Source organism: Silene latifolia, chromosome 6, assembly GCF_048544455.1.
Source record: "Silene latifolia isolate original U9 population chromosome 6, ASM4854445v1, whole genome shotgun sequence".
NCBI lineage: Eukaryota > Viridiplantae > Streptophyta > Magnoliopsida > Caryophyllales > Caryophyllaceae > Silene > Silene latifolia.
The window spans coordinates 133,230,728-133,250,834 of record NC_133531.1 but is presented as its reverse complement, the minus strand read 5'-3'; the positions used below and the strand labels follow the sequence as shown (position 1 = coordinate 133,250,834).

Sequence of the window (20,107 nt, the reverse complement as noted above, 5' to 3'; positions counted from 1 at the left end):
TTTTAACCCTCTTGGTTCAGTTAAGAAAGGTAAGAAACCTTTGCTAGCATCTGATGTGGTTAATAAGTTTCCAATCCCTGGTGTTTTGGATGAAGCGTCTTGTAGTAGTGTTCCTTTGGTGCCAAATGATGTTTCTCCTTCTTTTGCTGCAATTACAACTTCGATATTGTTATTGATTCCAAATCCCTTTTCGATCGGTTCGCATTAATATGAACTCCGAAAACTTTACTCGCCACTGTTGGTTCTGACATTAATTTGAACTCCGAAAGCCTTAATGAGGCTTATCCGGCTTTGCCTGCTAAGGATGATGACTGTAATTCCACCAATACATTTACCTCAACACCTGGAAAATACTCATTCTCCAACAAAAAACATCCTAATAATAATTTGCGTTTGTCGTCCGAAGATTATGAGAATTTGTTGCTTGGGAGGAATCTCCTTTTTTTCCATCAACGATCCTTGTCATCCTTGAAGGTTCGTCCCCTCGTCTCTTCAAATTTTATTTCGACGGGAACTCCCCATGAAGAAATTTCAAGGGAAGCAGCAGTTCCCATTCCTCATCCTTTACAAGAAGAATGCCATCGGCTTTCGCATTCGCATTTTGGGTCTGAGAGTGATCAGTTGGATCATGAGGAGTCTGTTTCGCATATTGCCAAGAAGAAACGGCTTTCGTCTGATTCCTCTCTTGTTAACAATGTATCCTTGGTTCAGTTTGAATTTGTTGCAGTCAAAGAGAACTCAGTCAAAGAGAACTCCAGCATGAAGTTTTGTTGCAAGGGGCAGCATTCCATTCGAAAGGGTCGAATGGTTAAGTCAGGTATTTTTTCGAGGAAGAGATCGCAGGTTTCTGTTAACAATTTGCCTTTTTTTTGCAGGTATAGCAAGAATGCTAATGCTAATGATGTTGCAGTTAAAAGGTCTAAAAGGAAGGAGCCTGACTTGCTACAGTTCGAGGACTACTATCATCCGCCGTTTAAGAAATGTCGTATTTCAGTTTCAGTTAGTTTGGCTTGTAATTTCCGTTCGGTTTGTTCGGTTTCTAATAGTCCAGGGGTATCTAATTCCTCTTTGTTTGTATTGTAAATAGTTTGGTTTTGGTTGTAATCGTATACAGTGTAATCTCCTCTATATAGTTTTTATAAGATAGTACACGTTTGTCTAAAAAAAAAGAGATACAAAGTACAGTTTAAATAAGTTTTTGATTTGCTATATGGTTAACTTTAGGGCTGTGGAACAATGGAAGTGGTTAAAAGCAGAGCACAGGTCAGATCCTCTGTCTTATTTCATGTTTCATTTTATGTCCCATTAACTTTCTTAATGACACATTAGCACTTTGATATACTTCCTCCATTCAACTCCACTCTACCTATTTGTATTTTGCACAAATATTAAGAAGGGTGGGGTTGGGTGGAAAATATTGTAAATAAATAATGGGCTATAATGTAATTAAGTGGGGTATGAGTGGAAAAGGGTGGAGTTTGATGTAGAAGTAGGGGGGTATGAGTGACAAATATTGTAAATAAGTAATGGGGTATGAGGACAAAATGGTCATTTGGCATTCCTTTTTAGGAAATAGGTAGAGTGAAATTGAATGGATGAAAAAGGAAATATGGTAGAGTGGAGTTGAATGGAGGAAGTATAATATTACCATTTTTATTATTTTAAGTGTGATGTGTTAAGAATTGAAGGAAATGAGACACAAGATGGGACAAGAAAAATGGGACAGCTGATCTCTACTGGGTTAAAAGATGTTATTCTTCCATAAAAATGACTTGGGTTCAAAAATGTAAAATTAAAACGCCTCCAACATAGGGATGTCAATGGATCGGGTTCGGGTCGGGTGAAGCCTCATCCGTCATCCATCCGTCTTTTTAAAATCTCATCCAACCCGTCCGTCATCTGTGAAACATATCATCCGTCATCCATCCATCCATCATCCATGGATGAAACGGGTGGATCGGGTGATAAACGGGTGTTGTGTATAAATATATTTCAAGTTAAAAAAAAATGATGATTTTTTTCTCTACAAAAATAAAGTTAGATAATTAATTTAGTTTAACTTTCTAGTGGGTAGTTTCACAAAATATCGATATTGAGAGTAGAAAAATATGAAAATTTAAATATTTTATATCTTAATAATGTGTTATATATATAAAAAATTAAACAAAAAATAATAAAATCGGGTGATGGATGGATGGCGGGTGGAATTTCTTCATCCAACCCATCCGTCATCCATCATCCGTTTCATCAATCATCCATCCATCATCCATTTAAATCGGGTTTTCATCCATCTTTTAGGATCGGGTGGATCGAATTTTGATGGATGCGGGTGAAATTGACATCCCTACTCCAACAAGAATTAAACCTAGGCTTGGCGTAAGTAGAGCAAGTGCCTTTAGAGGCTTAGACTATCTTTATCAATCAATATGGTGAGTGGTGACCGGTCATGCATATTAAAAGGCAAGAAATAAAGAAAAAAGAAAAAAAGGCTATGACCGTTTCCATTTCTCGATTGTAGTAACACAATTACCACATTCTTGCCCTCTCCCATGACTGCCACATAGCATGCCCTCATTGATCAAAGTCATACCAATGCCACATGGAGTTTTTTTATTTGCTATTTCAATTTATACTCCCTCCTATCCACTCTTTTCTTTCCTATTTCCTAAAACGGATTATTCAAGTTTTTTTTCCCTTTCCTTTTTGAGAAAGTTTTTATTAATATTATACTCTTACCTCTTTCCACTCACCAAACCCCACTATATACTTTATTAATATTTAATTCTAATTATTCCTACCTCTCTCCAATAACCAAACCCCACCCATCACCTTTATTAATATTTAATCATAATTATTCATACCTCTCTCCAATTACCAAACTTCACTCATATATTTATCAATATTATACTCCCACCCTTAATCCCCGTACCCACTTCAAAGGGGAAAAAAACGATGGATAGGAGGGAGTATTACTTAATACTTTTTTTTATATCTATAGAATGATATATTAAAAAAATGTAAGATAAGGTAGGTTATGGTTGGTTATTGATAATTGGTAAAATTTTGTAGTAGGTTATGACTCATGAATATAATGATAATATTTTTATTCATGACCTAAATTAGGGCAGCTAGTCTTACTATAGACGAATAAAGACGGTTTAAATAGCTTGAAAGTGGGGATATTTTTGGCCTCCACCACTCACTTGTTACTTGTCCTATTATGAATGTAATACTCGCTCATATTCTCCATTTTCTCACCTCTTTCCTAAAACGGATTATTCAGGTTTTCTTCCCCTTTTCTTTTTTGGAAACTTTTAATCTTATTTTATTCATTTCTCTCTCCTATCACCAAACCTCACCCAACTCACAATTTATACTTTATTCCTATCCTTAATTCTTGTGCCCCCAACAAAGGGGAAGAATATGGAGAATAGGAAGGAGTATCATATTTGGTCCGTCTTTAGTCATAGACGGATATATGCTGTCTATAATGAGATTTTGTAAAATTAGGGATGATTATTAATAAAGATGGTCTTGGCAGTTATCACCTAGGTAGCACCAAAACGGACACGGACATGACACGGACACGTGACACGGCATCCCATGAAATTTAGGACACGGGACACGTTATTTAAATTTAATAAAATATATATTTTGTAGTTATACATGTGTGATTTTATTTTTGAAAAAGTATTTGATATTAAATTTAAATAAATGAAGGTAAAATTTGACGTTAAATATAACTTATTCTCATTTCTAAAACCAAAACCAACTTATAATCAATCTATTTCGACATCTCATTACTTGTCTAAAGAACATCATTTGCCCACCAAATTCAACCATATAACAATTCACGCCATTTACCTTAAATTCAACTTTCCGTTTGAAGGTGTGTCCAAATACAATGGACACAACTCAAAATACCATGGACACGTGTCGGACACGTGCCCAAATAAAAGATGAAAGTTAGACACAGCTTTACAGGTGTCCGACACGTTTTGACGTGTGTCCGACGAGTGTCGTGTCCGACACGGGTGTCCGACACGGGAACACCGATTAGGAGGAGTGTCCGTGCAACCTAGGTTATCACTAGACTATTGACAATTACTTCCTCCATTCAACTCCACTCTACCTATTGGCAAAATGCACAAGTTTTAAGGGTTTATTAAAGAATGAATAGAAGTACAAATGGAGTTGTGTCATTTACTTTATGGAATCAGATTGTGTCAAGTATTAGTGTGTTAAACAAACATTAATTTTCCCACCAAAATTACAAAACTTCAAAAACCCCACCAAACACTTTATTTTCCACCAAAATCTGTCCAGTCAAGCAGTTGGAACCCACCAACTAGGTTATTTTTATGCATAAATTACAATCATCCTCACATTAAATTACATATTCCCTCATTCATTAGCAACACAACAAAAAAAAACTTTCTAAAATAAATTACAGTCCATCACTACCATTAAATTACACAAGTTTCCTGAATTTTCTACAGAGCATCAATGGGGTTAAAGTGCATGTCCAAGAAACCAGAATCAAGTCGCCATCTACTTGCTTCAAAAATCAAATGACGGGCAACTTGATCGTGGTGGTGCAATCAAAGAGGCAGCAAACAGATTCAATGGAAGTGTAAGGACCATATCAAACATATGGAGACTTGCAAAAAAACCAAGGTTAGTAGGTGAAAAATTAGATGTCAAGAATGGTAGGATAGACAACAAAAATAGAAAAAAGATTTTACCAAACATTGAACATATCAAATCACTTGATAAATCACTAAGGGACACAATGATCAGAGTTTCTGAAAATTGTGGAGTTTCAGTTGGAACGGTCCATTCATGGGTGAAAGAAGGTTTACTTAAACGTCATTCAAGCCCATTACATCCTAAACTCAGTGAGTTACACAAGGATCAAAGGTTACTTTATTCATTAAAGTCATTGGTTGTTAAACAAGTTCTTGAAGAGTTCTTAGATCTCAATAATGTTCCAGTGACTGAAATAATTTTTAATGAAATGAGCAACATAATACACATGGATGAGAAGTGGTTCTATATTACGGAAGACAAGGAAACGGTGTACGTAGTCGAGGGGGAGGAGCTGCCTCATAGAAGCTGTCAATCAAAGAGGTACATCACAAAAGTGATGTTCATGTGTGCAGTCAGCAGACCTATTTATGGTGAAGATGGTGAATGTATATTAGATGGTAAAATAGGCATGTTTCCACTTACTAATCAAGTTCCAGCAGCTAGGTCAAGCAGAAATAGGCCAAGGGGTACATTAGAGACTAAGCCTATTGTGTCCATCACAAAACAAGTAATCAAGGATTGTCTAATTCATCAAGTAATTCCAGCAATTAAGAGTGTTTGGCCAGAAGGTTTTAGCAAGCATATTTACATACAACAAGACAATGCTAGGCCACACATCAAGAATGATGATCCTGATTTTATGGCGTGAACAAAAATTCGGATGGATTTAATATTGAGTTAGTATTTATTTTGACTCACCAGACCTAAACGTTAATGACCGTGGGTATTTCAAGGCACTACAATCATTACAAAAAAAGAAGGCAACAAAGACAGTGGACGACCTAGTGAATGAAGTAATGCAAGCATTTATCGATTACAGTCCAAGCAAACTCAACAACATTTTCTTATCATTACAAGCAGTTATGATAGAGATGATGAAGTGCAAGGGTCATAACAATTTTTCACTCCCTCATATGGGGAAGGGTCATCTAGCTGTAATTGGCATGTTGCCAAGGAATCTAATAGTCAATGAAGTTTTAGTAAGACAATGCATTGAGCATATGCAGGGTTTAGGTAAAACTGAAGGGTTAGAATACATAATACTGAACTAGGATATAACGTTGAAGCTATAGTAGATCAGTTAAATGGAATGTAATGCCTTTTTAAATTGAGGTTATGTAATGTTCAGTTTAATGTTCAATTGGAACAACAGTTTCAAATGAACATTAAACTGCATCCTAATGATGAATGTAAAGTTGAATATGCAATTTCAGTTTCAAATGAACATCAGTTTCAGTTCAGATTATTTTAAGTTATATGCATTCAGATATATACAATGCAAAGTTGAAGTTCATATAACAATTTGAAGTTGAAGTTAAGAATTAAGGCAATTTCAGTTTCAAATGAACATCAGTTTCATAAATGTTCAGTGTCAGACAAATTTAACAGTTCAGACAGACAAATTTTAATTTTTCGAGATCCAATTTTAATTTGAGCATTGCAAAATGCATAGACTAACTCTCAGGCTACGTTTGCCCTCATCATTGAGTTGTCCCAAGTATTCTTGCCTCCTACACTTTACAAAATGAAGGTAGACCATGCTCAACAAGCAAAAAACAATATTGACATCCAAAATAATCTCTCAAACCAATAAGGTATAGTCATACTGCAGTTACCATGATTGAGCACACACACCCTTTCATTAATATAACATGTGGTGGCAAAAATACTTGTAAGTAATGAGCAATAAAACGTACATATACTTCCTCCATTCAACTCCACCAAAAATCATGTATAGCTCTCAAACCATTAAGGTATAATCATCATAGAGCTTGTCTGGTTTAAACAACTCTCAGGCCAATGTGGCCTCATCATTGAGTTGTTTGAAGTTGTAAAGCCTCCTACACAGAAACAATGAAGGTAGACCATGTCATCTCCATTCAACAGGAGTACTAAATCAGCCCTCAAACCATGAAGGTAGAGTAATCATTGAGCTCTCAAAGTACTCCTACTTAAATGGTTAGACACAGACATCCATTCATTCATTTATAATGTGGTGGCTGAACAACTAAACATTATTGGCCACTTAACTAGACTCCACCAAAAACCATGTATAGCTCTCAAACCATTAAGGTATAATCATCATAGAGCAACAATGACAGTAACAATAACAGTGATGATACCCCTCAGTCCAGGAAGGACCATCATCGAGGTTAATGACAATAAACCTTGCATCCTAACAGAAAAAATTCAACACATTAAGCCTTGAATCCTCAGAAATTAAAACAAAATAATAGAAAGACAGACAAAAATTTATCCATAACATCGAGACAAACAAAAAGAAACAGAATAGATAGACAGGACAAACAAAAAGAAATGAATAGACAAACAAAAAGATTTTTCTTCCATACAAACAAAAATTCATCCATAATAGCAGACAGACAAAGTGGATACACCCATTTGTGCCCTTAATAATCATTTTAAACTTAATGGGTGGATACCGTTTTCATTTCAGACAGACAAAAGAAACAGACATTCTATTGATGCATACCAACATTATAACAGTAAAAATTTTCAGTTCATACAAACAGACAATACATCAATTTCAATTTTTCAATTTTAATAGTTCAATTTTTCCGTTTATTCAGAAGATTTGAATTCAGAAAAAGTTCATGAGTCATAGAACAAATCTTAACAACAAATCATACAAAAAATCCTAACAAAAAATCCTAACAATAGTTAACCCAGCAGTTCAATAAATAGTTGAAATAATATACGAATAAATAAAATAAAAATACAAAAAAAAGTTAATAAGATAGGAAATATACCAACACCTTCAAGTAATTATCGCTTAGACAAGTATCTATCAACAAACGCATTGAATTTCACAGTCTTTGGTGACGGAGAATCAACCACCGCTTTTTCAACATACTCGGTTGTTTTCTCAGGCGTTTTAGGACGCTTATCAGCCATCCGCTTCAAATACCGGTTTACGTACTTTGTGCAAGGACTTTCAGGCTCTCCAGATCCACCACCCACTTCGATTAAAGTGGTTTTCTCAGGCGTTTCAGGCTCCTTTGAAGGAGCGACGTTCTCAGGCGTTCTAAGGCGACTTTGGAATGCAAACGCCACCATCATCGAACTCAGTCTTTTCAACTTCAGTCCCCAAATCATCAGGATCTAGCGAATCAGGTACAATATGGGTTGGAGGAGGCGATTCAGGAGCAGATTCATCATAGTCATCATCGCCTTCATCGTCTTGTAAACCAACACGATAACGATAAAAAACACACGGGATACATTCATTACCACAGTTTGGATGAGGAGGTTTCATGATAGGACGGATTTAAAGATATAAAGATGAGAAGACAAAGGTGAAGTGATGAAGTGAAGGAGACGGAATGGCAGATCTAGGGTTTCAGAGAAGATGAATTGAAGGAGGCGGATGTAGAGAGAGAAGGGAAAGATTAGGGTTTTAGAATTGTGTAGAAGGTTTGAGAGAATGTGATGGGTATTTAGGGTTGAGAGGATGAAATGGGCGGAATGAGAGGAGACCAATATTGGGTTTGGGTTGTTGAAGGAGACGGAATGTGATCCAGTACATACTTGCCTTCACAATTTTGAATGGATTATTGGGTATATTGGGTTGGGTCATTAAAATTTGGAGGGAAGGGTTAATTATTTAAGATGGATTAGGTATTGTTAATTGGGCTAGGATTAGTTTAGGGTGTGTTTTGTAGGTAAAAGTAAGTGGGCCATTTAGTGGCATTATTTGTAAATAAAATGTTGTTATAAGGATAATATGGTCATTTTACTTTCTTTTTAAAGTATGTGGTAGAGTGGAGTTGAATGGATGAAAATGAAAAGGTGGTAGAGTGGAGTTGAATGGAGGAAATATATGATTATTAGTGAGTAGTTACTAGAGTTGGCATAAAGGGCCGCGGGCTGGTGGGCGGCACGACTAGGCACGGCCCACGGCACGGCACGGCCCTACCGGCGAGAAAATGAGGAAGCACGGACGGCACGACCGGGCTTGAGGCGGCTCCGACGCGATTTTCTTGAGAAATTCGTGCTGGCACGACAACCTGACAAGGTGGAGCCCGGCACGCACCAGGCACGACGGGCTTGGCACGGCCCGACCCGAAGAATGGTCCGTTGATAATTATTTATTAAACAAAAAGTACATTAATAGTTAATAAAATATATATTTAAACCATTAATCATCATTTATTAAACAAAAAGTACATTAATATTTAATAAAATATATATTTAACCCATTAATCGTCATTTATTAAACAAAAAGTACTAAAAATTTATCAATTATATAACGTTTTTTTGTAAATAAAAAAATATTAAAGACACATGGAGCCGGCTTACCTGACAAGGCACGAAAAGCCCATGGGCAGACGGCCGAAGACGAAAAATGGCCGTGCCTTTGAGCGGGCCGCAGCGTAGGTTTGGATCGAGTGGGCGCACGACGTGACGGCCCGAGAGCCCAATATTCGTGCTTTGGGCGGACCAATTTTGGGAAGATTTGACAGACGCGCGCGACGCGCCGCCCATTGCCTACTCTAGTAGTTACAGACTTACAGTGTAGCGTACTTATTGTTTGTCTCGAAATTAGCAGTAGGGGCCCGTACTCTTAATTTTTGTTTCTTGGGAAGGGGGGAAGGCACTTGCCCCCACGTGGGTCCGTCCCAAACTCCTAAGTCCTACAATGGGAAGGTACAATGTCACCACTAAAATACTCCCTCCAATCCACACCAAACTCCCCATTTGCTTTTGGGTGGTCTTCGATAACGCTGTAAGTTTTAATCCCCTTAAACGTATAAATTTTTCACAAAAAATATAATTTTGTGAAAGATATTTTCATAACAAAACTAAATATGTAATTTTTATTTTTCAATGATTTATAGTTTTGAGTGAATTAACGGTCAAAATTTTCGAAGTTTGACCTCCAAAAAGTGAATGGGGAGTTTGGTGTGGATTGGAGGGAGTATTAATGTTAAGAGCATCTGGTTAAGTTAGTTGTTATTAGCTTATTTTTGACACATTAATTTTTCAAGTTACAACAATTTTAAGCTATAATTTGCTACAATGATTAGCTAATTTACTTAGTAGAATTGATTGGATTTTTAACACACCCACTATTTTTCTATTGGTTACATTCTTTTTTAAGCTACTAGCTCAATTTAAGCTAGTTGATGTGGAGTCTTCTGATAGTTAAGTAGGTAGAAATAAATCTTTTTTTATTTGCAGTTGTCTTTTGGTAACCATTGGAGATGTTCTTATGTTTTTGAGAGAGTAAATCGTAGTGTACCCTAAAACTTAGCTTATGCTCTCCATATTTGTTATAATGTTCCCTCTTTCCCGAACGGATTATTCAAGTAATATTCCTTTTCCTTTTTCGGTAACTTTTACTCTTATTTTATTCATCCCTCTCTCCTATCACCAAACCCCACACAACTCTTTTACTCTTATTTTATTACTTTCATTAATGGTTTGACCTCACAATTTCTTATTTAACTCCTAATAATTCATCCATCTCTCTTATCATCCACCTCATCAATGTCCTTTATTCATTTTTAATAATATTCCTTAAGTATCGTGTCAAAGACAAAGTGGAACCTTATACTCCCTGCATACCACACCAATGGTAACATTGACTTTTTCACACTTGTATACATTTTGTAACGTGAATATCTTTAGTTACACATTATTAAAAATTATAAAAATTTGATATTTTTATAGCATTCATGATGATAAATCAAACAAAATCTTACATGATTATATTTTGTCTTATAGAATAAGAATAATATCGAAAATTTTCTACGATCATGAATAATGCTAAGATTCTCAATATTACCATTGGTGTGGTATGAAGGGAGTAGCAAATAGGAGGGAGTACTTTTGTGACATCAAATAAAAGTGTAGATGCATTATCATTTCCCTCTCTAATGCTCACGACGTGCATTTTTCGCATTCATCAACAAAGTTGCGTTACAGTAGAAACAAATTCTGCCAAAGTAGGCTTATTTTCACAAATTCTCATTGAAGACGAGTACTATCCGTCACAAGTTGAAGATCGATAGTGTCCCTCTCACAATATGCAAGTGACACTATCCATAAGGTGCTCCATTTCCCTCCCACTTGCCCTCTCACTTGCCTATTGTGAAAGAGACACTATCCGTCTTTAACTTGTCACGAATAGTGTTCGTCACAAGCAAGACTTTTTGTCTTATTTTACACATGTCTAAGACTTTTCCTAGTTTAGTACAAAAGTCATTATTTCAATAGTGTGTTCTTTTAGTACAAATTGGCGGCCTTACACAAGATGTTTTACAACCGTAATTGGTCTCCCTTGTGACGGATTACCATTTGTGGCGGATATTTTGTGAGATAAAATGGTAACAAAATGGGTTAGTGGAGAAAGGGGACCACATGAATAGTGTTGCAGAGAGAGAAAAAGTGGGTACTTTGTAAGGTAAAATGGTATCCGTCACTCAAGAGTGACGGATATGTGCCGTCACAAACAAGAATTTGTGTTATAACCGGCTCTTTTAAGTAACTAACTTTTCATTTAAATGGGTCATTATTTGTAATTGATAGATCCGTTTTATATGTGTAAGTCGGTTCTATAGGAAAATATAGGCAAACAATGTTTTGGGTATTGTAGTCACAAGAAAAGCAAATACTCCGTAATAAGTAGTGTGTTTAAGAGCCAGTGAGTCAGGAGAAAAATGTCTCTACAATACATGCATGCAGGGATACACTAGACATAACAGCAGTCAAGTTCACAACAACCAGACTGCCAAACACTAGTCAGTTATGACCTTTTAATTACAACAAAGTTTATTTTGAACACAATTACACAAATATAGGTTGTGTTGTCTCTTAAAATTAAGTGAAATTGGACATCTATGAGTCAACATAGTGACAACATTTTAATTAGGAATTTAAAAAAAATTTGGGGAAAAGGAAATTAATTTAAATGTGAGATTGTTCGAGTTTTTAACTCTTTTTCATATTTACAACTAGTGAAAATGTAGACCTAAAAATGTGACTAATTAAACTAGAGTAAGTTAAAATGAAGAGCCACAAAATCATGTGATCCCGATATATCTCACATCATTCCAGAAAAAACCACTCCCTTTCATTCATTATTAATTTTCATGTCTCATTAGGCACAAAAAGGGTTTCATGATTGCGATGCAAAATAAAATCAAAGAAAAGATATGAGATTCAAAATTATAATAGCCATAAAAAACAGACGAAAAAGGAAAGATTAAAGTAGCAAGTTCAAAAATAAAAATAAAATAATGAGCAAATAATTGGAAAGAACGAAGTCAAAAATGGATGGAGGAAGTATATTACACGACTCTTAGGCTTTCATTGGCATAGTACACAAAGTTTGGTGATGATATAATGGGATGTCCATAAAATGAAAGTGATGGTGTGATTAATATGTGCTATATATGTTGATGATATAGTAGATAGAATTAGATGAACGTACCATTTATGCCATATATGTTGATGATTAAACTTTGTTGTTCTGTGACTCAATAATATGTGGTATCCAAAGTGACTCAGGATTTCAAGTTTGGGGTAGCGAAAATATGAAATGGATTATTATAAGGAAAAAGGAAAGTTGTGAAAAAAATGTGTTACATACCGTATAGAAATTCAAAATACAAACGCTTTAATGAATGAGTGCTCCGGACTAACTTAATATTCTCATTTTATAATTTAACAACTTATGATAGTATACAAAAAAAGGCTTAACCATTACTCTCTCTGTCCCGTTGAATAGTTTACACTTTATTTTGTGAGAAGGAAATAAAGCAAGTGTAAACTATTGACTATTGACTATTGACTGAGACGGAGGGTGTACTATGTAATTACTTAAAATTCATGTTATGAATTGACCAATTATCTTCATTTTATTTTCCATACAATTATGATAAAATTATCAGGTAAAATAGAAGCACAAAGTCCCAATGCATAAATATAATGGACATCAAAAATTTGAAATAAATAACTCATCAAAGGAACTAGGAAGAGAAGCTAAATAATAATTATTGTAGCGTGGGAGCTTAATTTATAATTTATTTCGGATTCCCTCACACCATTTAAAGATCATTTAATGATATGAAAAACAAGGAAAAAAAATTTGTGCATTATGTAGATACCGGGATTCGAACCCTGCTCTACCTGATAATCTAACACATCTCTTACCGCTGGAACACACAAGCTTTCATGCATACAATAGGCGCCGTGTTTTATTTATTCATTACAGTCATACTTGGGGTAGCAGCTTAAATGCGCAAACAATATTTTTTTTTTCATTGGGGTAGCGATTGCTACCCTTTGCTACTCATTGAATTCGCCCCTGGGTATCCAATCAATTTTTTTTCATATAATAGAGTACTTTAATTGTTACGGAGTACTAGTATAAATGTTAGTGAAACAAAAACATTTGGAAGAGGATTTTTGTCCGGTGAAAACGAGAAGTCTCCCAGTAAAATATCATAAAATGACCCCAAAAAATTAAAATCATCCAAATCCATAAATCCATAATTTTAAGAAGGGAAGAAATCACGAAGAATTATGCAGTGAGCTGCTTTATAAAGGTTATTATCTTTTTTTGAAAATATTTTTTATAGAAGGTTTTTTTGACAACAGCTGTAAATCCATAAGTGCCATATTTTAATATTTGATATTTTTGGACATATATATGGTCAAAGTTTAGAAACTTCACAAATACCTAAGAGAGACGGTCTCTTAGGAGACTTACTAAAGAAACTTTGACCTCCAAAGAACAAATGGATAAGTTGGAGTTAAATGATGGAGTAGTACATACTAGAGAGTATAACAATGGTAATTAATCGCAGAGGATCATAATTGATACTATTCCATGTTAAAAATAATTCTTGATTTATTTCCAACCGTATCACAAAATTTGAACGAATTTCCCTAAGTACTCCCTCTACATCAATCATTTGTTCATTTTTTTATTCTCACAAAATTTGATCGAATTTCCCCAAGTACTCTGTATCAATCATTTGTTCATTTTTTTTGGATTTTTATGAGGGTTATTTTAAGTAAAGGTAAACAAACGACAGACCAAAAAGTAAAATAGAATATGGTCACTTCATTTCCCATCAGATATGACTATAAAACAAGTGTGCATGCAACTCGATTCATCAAGAAACTCACTTCTATCAATAGCTAAAAATACACACAAAATTTTGCACTCAACACCAAATTGACATTAACAAAGATACTAAAACACAGTTCATGTAAGATGGATTACCTGACAATTGTGCTGTGTCTTCTACCAATATGCTTTGCAATCCACTTCCTCTTTTCAACAGCAAAGAAAGATTCCAGGGTGCTACCACCAGGTCCTCCCCCTCTACCCTTCGTTGGTAACCTCTTTAGCCTTGGCAACAAGCCACACATTTCCCTGGCTGAGTTATCCAAGACTTATGGCCCACTCATGATGCTTCGGTTAGGCCGGGTTCCAACCGTGATCATTTCATCATCAACCATGGCTAGAGAAGCCCTTCAAAAGAACGACATTTCCTTCTCTACCCGGAATGTTGTTGACGCCCTTTGTGCATACAAACATAATGAAAACTCAGTAGCCTGGTTGCCATATTCGACAGAATGGCGAAACCTGCGTAAAGTCTGCAATTCTCAAGTATTTTCCACCAGTAGACTCGATGCCAGTCAAAGCCTTAGAAAAAGTAAGGTCAAACATCTTCTTTCCTATGTTGACAAGTGTAGTGAGGCTGGTTTAGCAGTGGAGTTTGCACAAGCAGCCTTCACTACTACTCTTAATTTGTTATCTAGCACCTTTTTCTCAATGGACATGGGAGATCCTACGTCGGAATTTGCCCGTCAATTTAGAGTCACTATACGGGGAATCATGGAGGAAGTAGGGAAACCCAACGTGGCAGATTATTATCCGATATTTAAACGAATAGACCCACAAGGGATAAGACGACGCACGGAGTTTCACTTTGGGAAGATGATGGATCTCTTCAACAGCCTGATTGATCAGCGGTTGAAGGGCCAGAGACCAGCAGGGGCAACTAAAGATTTTGATGCTCTTGATGCATTGTTAGGCATTGATCAAGAAAAAGCTGAAGAAATTCCAAAATCACAAGTTCCTAACTTGTTGGTGGTAAATAACTCTTCTTCCCTGTTAACAGGTCATTCATGGTGTTAAGTCGCATGATTTAGAGTGTTATAATTTCGTTATTTTGGGTCTGAATTAGATTTTTTTTGCTACTTATTAAGTAGACAATCTTAGGTATCGTATTTCAGGACAATTCATGTCATTTGCATGGGGTTATTTTTGGATTTGGTGGTTTGGATCGGGTCATTTAAAGTCTAATAAAGTTCAGAGTTCAGACTGGACACAGTCGGGTCATGTCAATTAGGGTCTTGGCTCATTTTTTGACTATTCTGTTTGGATCTATTTGGATCTGGGATGACATCAATTGGTTCGGGTCAAATTTGCAAATTCTATTTCTTCCTATTCTTTTAGGCATTCCATTCAGTTCTTGCCATTCAACATACTGAAAGTGGTAATTATTTTTGTGCAGGACCTTTTTGCTGCAGGGACAGACACAACAACGACATCCCTAGAGTGGGCAATGGCGGAACTACTTCGCCACCCTGAAAAACTGAAGAAAGCACAAGCAGAGTTGCATGAAGTAATTGGAAAAGGGAACTCACTAGAAGAGCAAGACATAACCCGGCTGCCATACTTGCAAGCAATCGTCAAGGAATCGTTCAGACTACACCCACCTGTGCCCTTGCTGCTACCAAGAAAAATGGATTCTGATGTTAAGTTATTCAACTATACAGTTCCAAAAAATGCACAAGTATTAGTCAATGCCTGGGCAATTGGGAGAGATCCCAATACCTGGAAGAATGCTGAATCCTTTGAGCCAGAGAGATTTTTAGGATCTAAAATTGATGTTAAGGGCCGTGACTTTGACTTGATCCCGTTTGGTGCTGGCCGAAGGATATGTCCAGGATTGCCCTTGGCAATTCGGATGCTCCATTTGATGTTGGGGTCTCTTATTCATGGATTTGATTGGAAGTTAGAAGATGGACTTACACCGGAGAATATGGATATGGAGGAGAAATTTGGCTTGACATCGGAAAAACTCCAGCGACTTCGTGCCATTCCGATCCCACACCCTCTCTGAGGCAGAGTTGGATGCCTGTGAGTGTCCCGTAGATCAAATCATAAGTGAGATAGTTTCTATGAAATATTTAATCATGTAGTAATCGGTAATGTAGAGATTATACAGGAATGAGTATGTAATTGGGAATTATCTAAGCATTGAAAAGAGCAGTGACCATAATGTTTTCATAAGTTACTGGTCTTGTATTTCTCTTATCTTTTATGTTTCTGAAAGATTGTATTTCTCTTATTGGTTAAGGAGAAATGTTGTTTTACCTTCTGAGAAAATAATTTATCGACATTTAATCAGCATGTATAGCAGACTAGCATAGTGAATCTAGAGGGTACCATTTTTTTTATTCAGAAAAATGGCAATTAAGGAGTAACATTTATTTCTGTTTTAATAGGCCTATCTCAAAATTCTGGATCTTAATTTGACCCAGGTACATTTGGTCTACATTATATGCATTGTCTTAGGTCGTCACAAGGCATCGAAAATGGGGAGGGGCTGGGGGCTACGAAGCATAGTTGCATAACGCCAAGTCTCACCAGCATATAGCAATGATGTTTTATGTATGATATTGTTGAGTACTCATTGGGTAGATAATGTGATCAATGTATTCATAGATATCTACAAGTGAACCAATATATAATTTCCCCCTCGCATTTTCCCTTCTTTATTTATTGCTAAGCGCTAATTTGATAGTATTAGTTCAACCAAGATTATTGCATAAACAATAATCACTTGTTCAAGGAAGCTTGAAAGCGAAAAGAAAAAGAAAATCTTAGATTTGCTTATGGCTAGCAGATCTTAGAATAGATAATTTGATGGATATTATAAGAACCCAATTGCTTGTTATTTTACTTAAACCTCATTCAACCAATCAGTGACTAATTATATGCTAACACAGTTCCATTTTGTTTTCTAGAAGGTTATACCTTACATTGACTTTTAAAGTTCAATAATGCAGGATACTGATACAATTTATAAATCATTACAATAACATCACATAACTAACTAATGATAGTGACTTGAAATCTAGAATGTATGATTTTGCGTGCAGTTAAAAAGATTGAATTAACAAAGGACCTTGAAAAATATCACCACAACAAATTCACATAAACCGAAAAAAAGAAAAAGAAAGTGAACATTATGGATTACCTGAGCTTCGGACTGTGTATCCTATTAGCATGGTTAGCAATCGAACTCCTTTCAAGACCAAGACGCGGTAACTCGAACTCGGTGATTCTACCGCCAGGCCCTCGACCTCTACCCATCTTTGGGAACCTCTTTAGCCTAGGAAACAAGCCACATAGTTCTCTGGCAAAACTAGCTAAAACCTATGGACCCCTTATGATCCTCCAGCTAGGACGGGTCCCAACTGTGGTCATTTCATCAGCAGCTATGGCAAAAGAAGCACTTCAAAAGAACGATATTTCCTTTTCAAACCGAAACATTGTTGACGCCATTCGTGCTCTTAATCACCACGAAAACTCTGTAGCCTGGCTGCCAGCGGGGTCTAAATGGCGAAACCTGCGCAAAATCTGCAATTCCCGGGTTTTCTCTACTAGCAGGCTTGACGCCTGTCAAAGCATTCGGAAAGATAAGGTGAAACGTCTCCTCTCTTATGTTGAAAGTTGCAGTGAAGATCAGGTAGCAGTAGATATAGGCCACGTAGCTTTTACTACTACCCTTAATTTGCTATCAAGCACATTCTTTTCAATGGATATGGGCGACCCCACATCTGAATTTGCTCATCAGTTTAGAAACACTATACGGAGTATAATGGAAGAAGTGGGGAAACCCAATATTGCAGATTTTTTCCCCATACTCAAGAAGGTAGACCCACAAGGGATCAGACGGCGGTCAAGTGTGCACTTCCAAAAGATGGTTGATATGTTCGAGGCATTGATTGATGAGCGGATTCAAGGCAAGAGGCCATCAGGGTCAATACAAGCAGGAAATGATGTTCTTGATGAATTAATAGGCATCGGTCAAGAACAGGTTGAGGAGATTGAACTGTCAAAGATCCCTTTTCTGCTAGCGGTGACCACTTACTCTTCACTTCCACTACTCCATTGTGACATTTAAGAAACACCCTTAATAAAAAAATAAAATAATAAAAAAATAAAAACTTTTTTCCCTGTGTAAAGGGAGTCACTGGGCATTTTTTGATGTTGTGGGTTTCGAACTCAATTCATGAATGTCACTCCTCAACCTCAATGACTTCACCAGCTAGTGAGGGTAGTGAAATCTGTTCTTTTTTATAACCTTAACATCTCTTTTTTACAGGACCTATTTGCTGCAGGAACAGATACAACATCGACCACCTTGGAATGGGCGATGACAGAACTAGTTTGCAACCCACAAAAAATGAAGAAAGCACAACTAGAGCTTCAAGAAATTGTCGGAAAAGGAAACTCGTTAGAAGAATGTGACATCAGTCAGCTGTCATATTTACAGGCTGTCATCAAGGAGACACTTAGACTTCACCCAGCAGTGCCATTACTGCTACCTAGGAAGGTTGATTTGGATGTTAAGCTCTTTGAGTTTACAGTACCCAAAAATGCACAAGTCTTGGTCAATGCCTGGGCAATTGGAAGAGACCCAGATATCTGGCAGAACCCTTATTCATTTGAGCCAGAGAGATTCCTTGGATCACAAATTGATGTCAAAGGTCATGATTTTGAGCTTATTCCATTTGGTGCAGGCCGAAGGATTTGTCCTGGGTTGCCACTAGCAATCCGGATGTTGCATTTGATGTTGGGGTCTTTAATTCATGGGTTTGACTGGAAGTTGCAGGATGGTGTTCTGCCAGAGGAGATGAATATGGATGAAAAATTCGGGATAGCCTTGGAGAAAGCTGAAAGACTTCGTGTCATTCCTGTTCGTGTCTGAGTTTTAACAGGCCGCACAAATCCCACTGCTTCTTGATAAGCAAAAGTACACAATACAACAGAGGATTATCTAATATGATAACATCTTGATTATGGTAAGTTGAACTTCAATTTGTAGTAGCAGTCTAACGGACAACATCACTCTAGCCCCACCAATGTTAATGTATTATACTTTGCTTTAAGTTTAAATGTTAAGACTGTAATTTCGATTAATAAAGTCCAGCCTAATGGACAATGTGACTCTATCCAGATAGACCGATAGTCCTGTTTTTGCCTTTTGGCACTATTAAAGTCACCAACTTTATGGCGTCTTTGTGTTCTCTCTTCAGATGGTCCGGAGTCCTTGGCTCTCAGTCTCTAAGTTCATCTGTGAGGATGAGACTGACCGATCATTTGTCTATCAAAACTATAGCAAGATAGAAGTCTCTTAAGTCTTTAGAGGCCCCAACATCCTAGTCATAGAAAATCAAGAAAAAACAATTCCTGATTACAGATGGAGCACAGCATACTGTCTACTCTAGTACATGAGCTAGTCTTACGAATCGTCAATTTTTTGAATTTCTAAATTTTGCATATAGCAGCTATATTGGCAATATACCTAATACTGGCTAATTTGCTATCAAGGGATAAATCTTTTTGCTCCAAGTCTTGCGTTCACATTTTAAGTCCTACCATTTGTTTACATTATACAAATGTGCAACTGAGCTGGTTCTCTAACTAGTTTCACCCTGGGTAAAAAGTACTCTTTGTTAAAAAAAATTCCTCTTTTCATACATTTGTTTTGTAACTGATTCACCCCAAAATTATATAATAATAATGATTTCACACTATGTTACTCCTGACACTTCACTTAACTGCCGTGTCGCGTGTCAGACACGTGTCGGTGTCCGACACGAGAAGACACTTCAACACTTTAATTTAGACCAGAAAACAGGAAAATTCACCCCAAACAGCCGTGTCCGACAGGCCGACACGTGTCGGCGTGTCTGAGTAACACAGATTTCACAGACATTATTTCAGAATTTAGGTATGACGGCTTCATGATTGGTGTATTAAACACATTCCCCAAGCAAAGTCACGGTATTTAGTTATTTACATAAGTAAAAATTCAGTTTTTTTTTTTTTCAAACTACAGAACCGTCACTCAACAACGACAACAATTTTCATACGAGATTCACCCCGTGAAAAGAAAAATTTATCACAAACTACTATAGGAAATGCCGAAGTGGCAATTTAGATATTTTTTTCCCCTAAATT

At 36.5% G+C, this 20,107-nt stretch overlaps 2 protein-coding genes across 2 annotated transcripts; both read left to right on the top strand.

The window, feature by feature from the left end:
- The first annotated feature begins 13,703 nt into the window (after positions 1 to 13,703).
- On the top strand, positions 13,704 to 16,262 carry LOC141587314 (geraniol 8-hydroxylase-like). The gene is made up of 2 exons (XM_074408765.1): positions 13,704 to 14,938; positions 15,363 to 16,262. The coding sequence occupies exons 1-2, from the start codon at positions 14,054 to 14,056 to the stop codon at positions 15,972 to 15,974; spliced, it is 1,497 nt and encodes a 498-aa protein (XP_074264866.1). The 5' UTR covers positions 13,704 to 14,053; the 3' UTR covers positions 15,975 to 16,262.
- An 843-nt stretch (positions 16,263 to 17,105) lies between these two features.
- LOC141587311 (geraniol 8-hydroxylase-like) lies at positions 17,106 to 19,095 on the top strand. Its single transcript, XM_074408763.1, has 2 exons — positions 17,106 to 17,999; positions 18,246 to 19,095. The coding sequence occupies exons 1-2, from the start codon at positions 17,106 to 17,108 to the stop codon at positions 18,849 to 18,851; spliced, it is 1,500 nt and encodes a 499-aa protein (XP_074264864.1). The 3' UTR covers positions 18,852 to 19,095.
- The last annotated feature ends 1,012 nt before the right edge of the window (positions 19,096 to 20,107 follow it).

Bases quoted from the DNA above. Each gene is read 5' to 3' on its own strand.
- LOC141587311 (XM_074408763.1), top strand. From the start codon at position 17,106: ATGGATTACCTGAGCTTCGGACTGTGTATCCTATTAGCATGGTTAGCA. The intron at 18,000-18,245 runs GTGACCACTTAC...TCTTTTTTACAG, and splicing joins AGATCCCTTTTCTGCTAGCG to GACCTATTTGCTGCAGGAAC.
- LOC141587314 (XM_074408765.1), top strand. From the start codon at position 14,054: ATGGATTACCTGACAATTGTGCTGTGTCTTCTACCAATATGCTTTGCA. The intron at 14,939-15,362 runs GTAAATAACTCT...ATTTTTGTGCAG, and splicing joins AAGTTCCTAACTTGTTGGTG to GACCTTTTTGCTGCAGGGAC.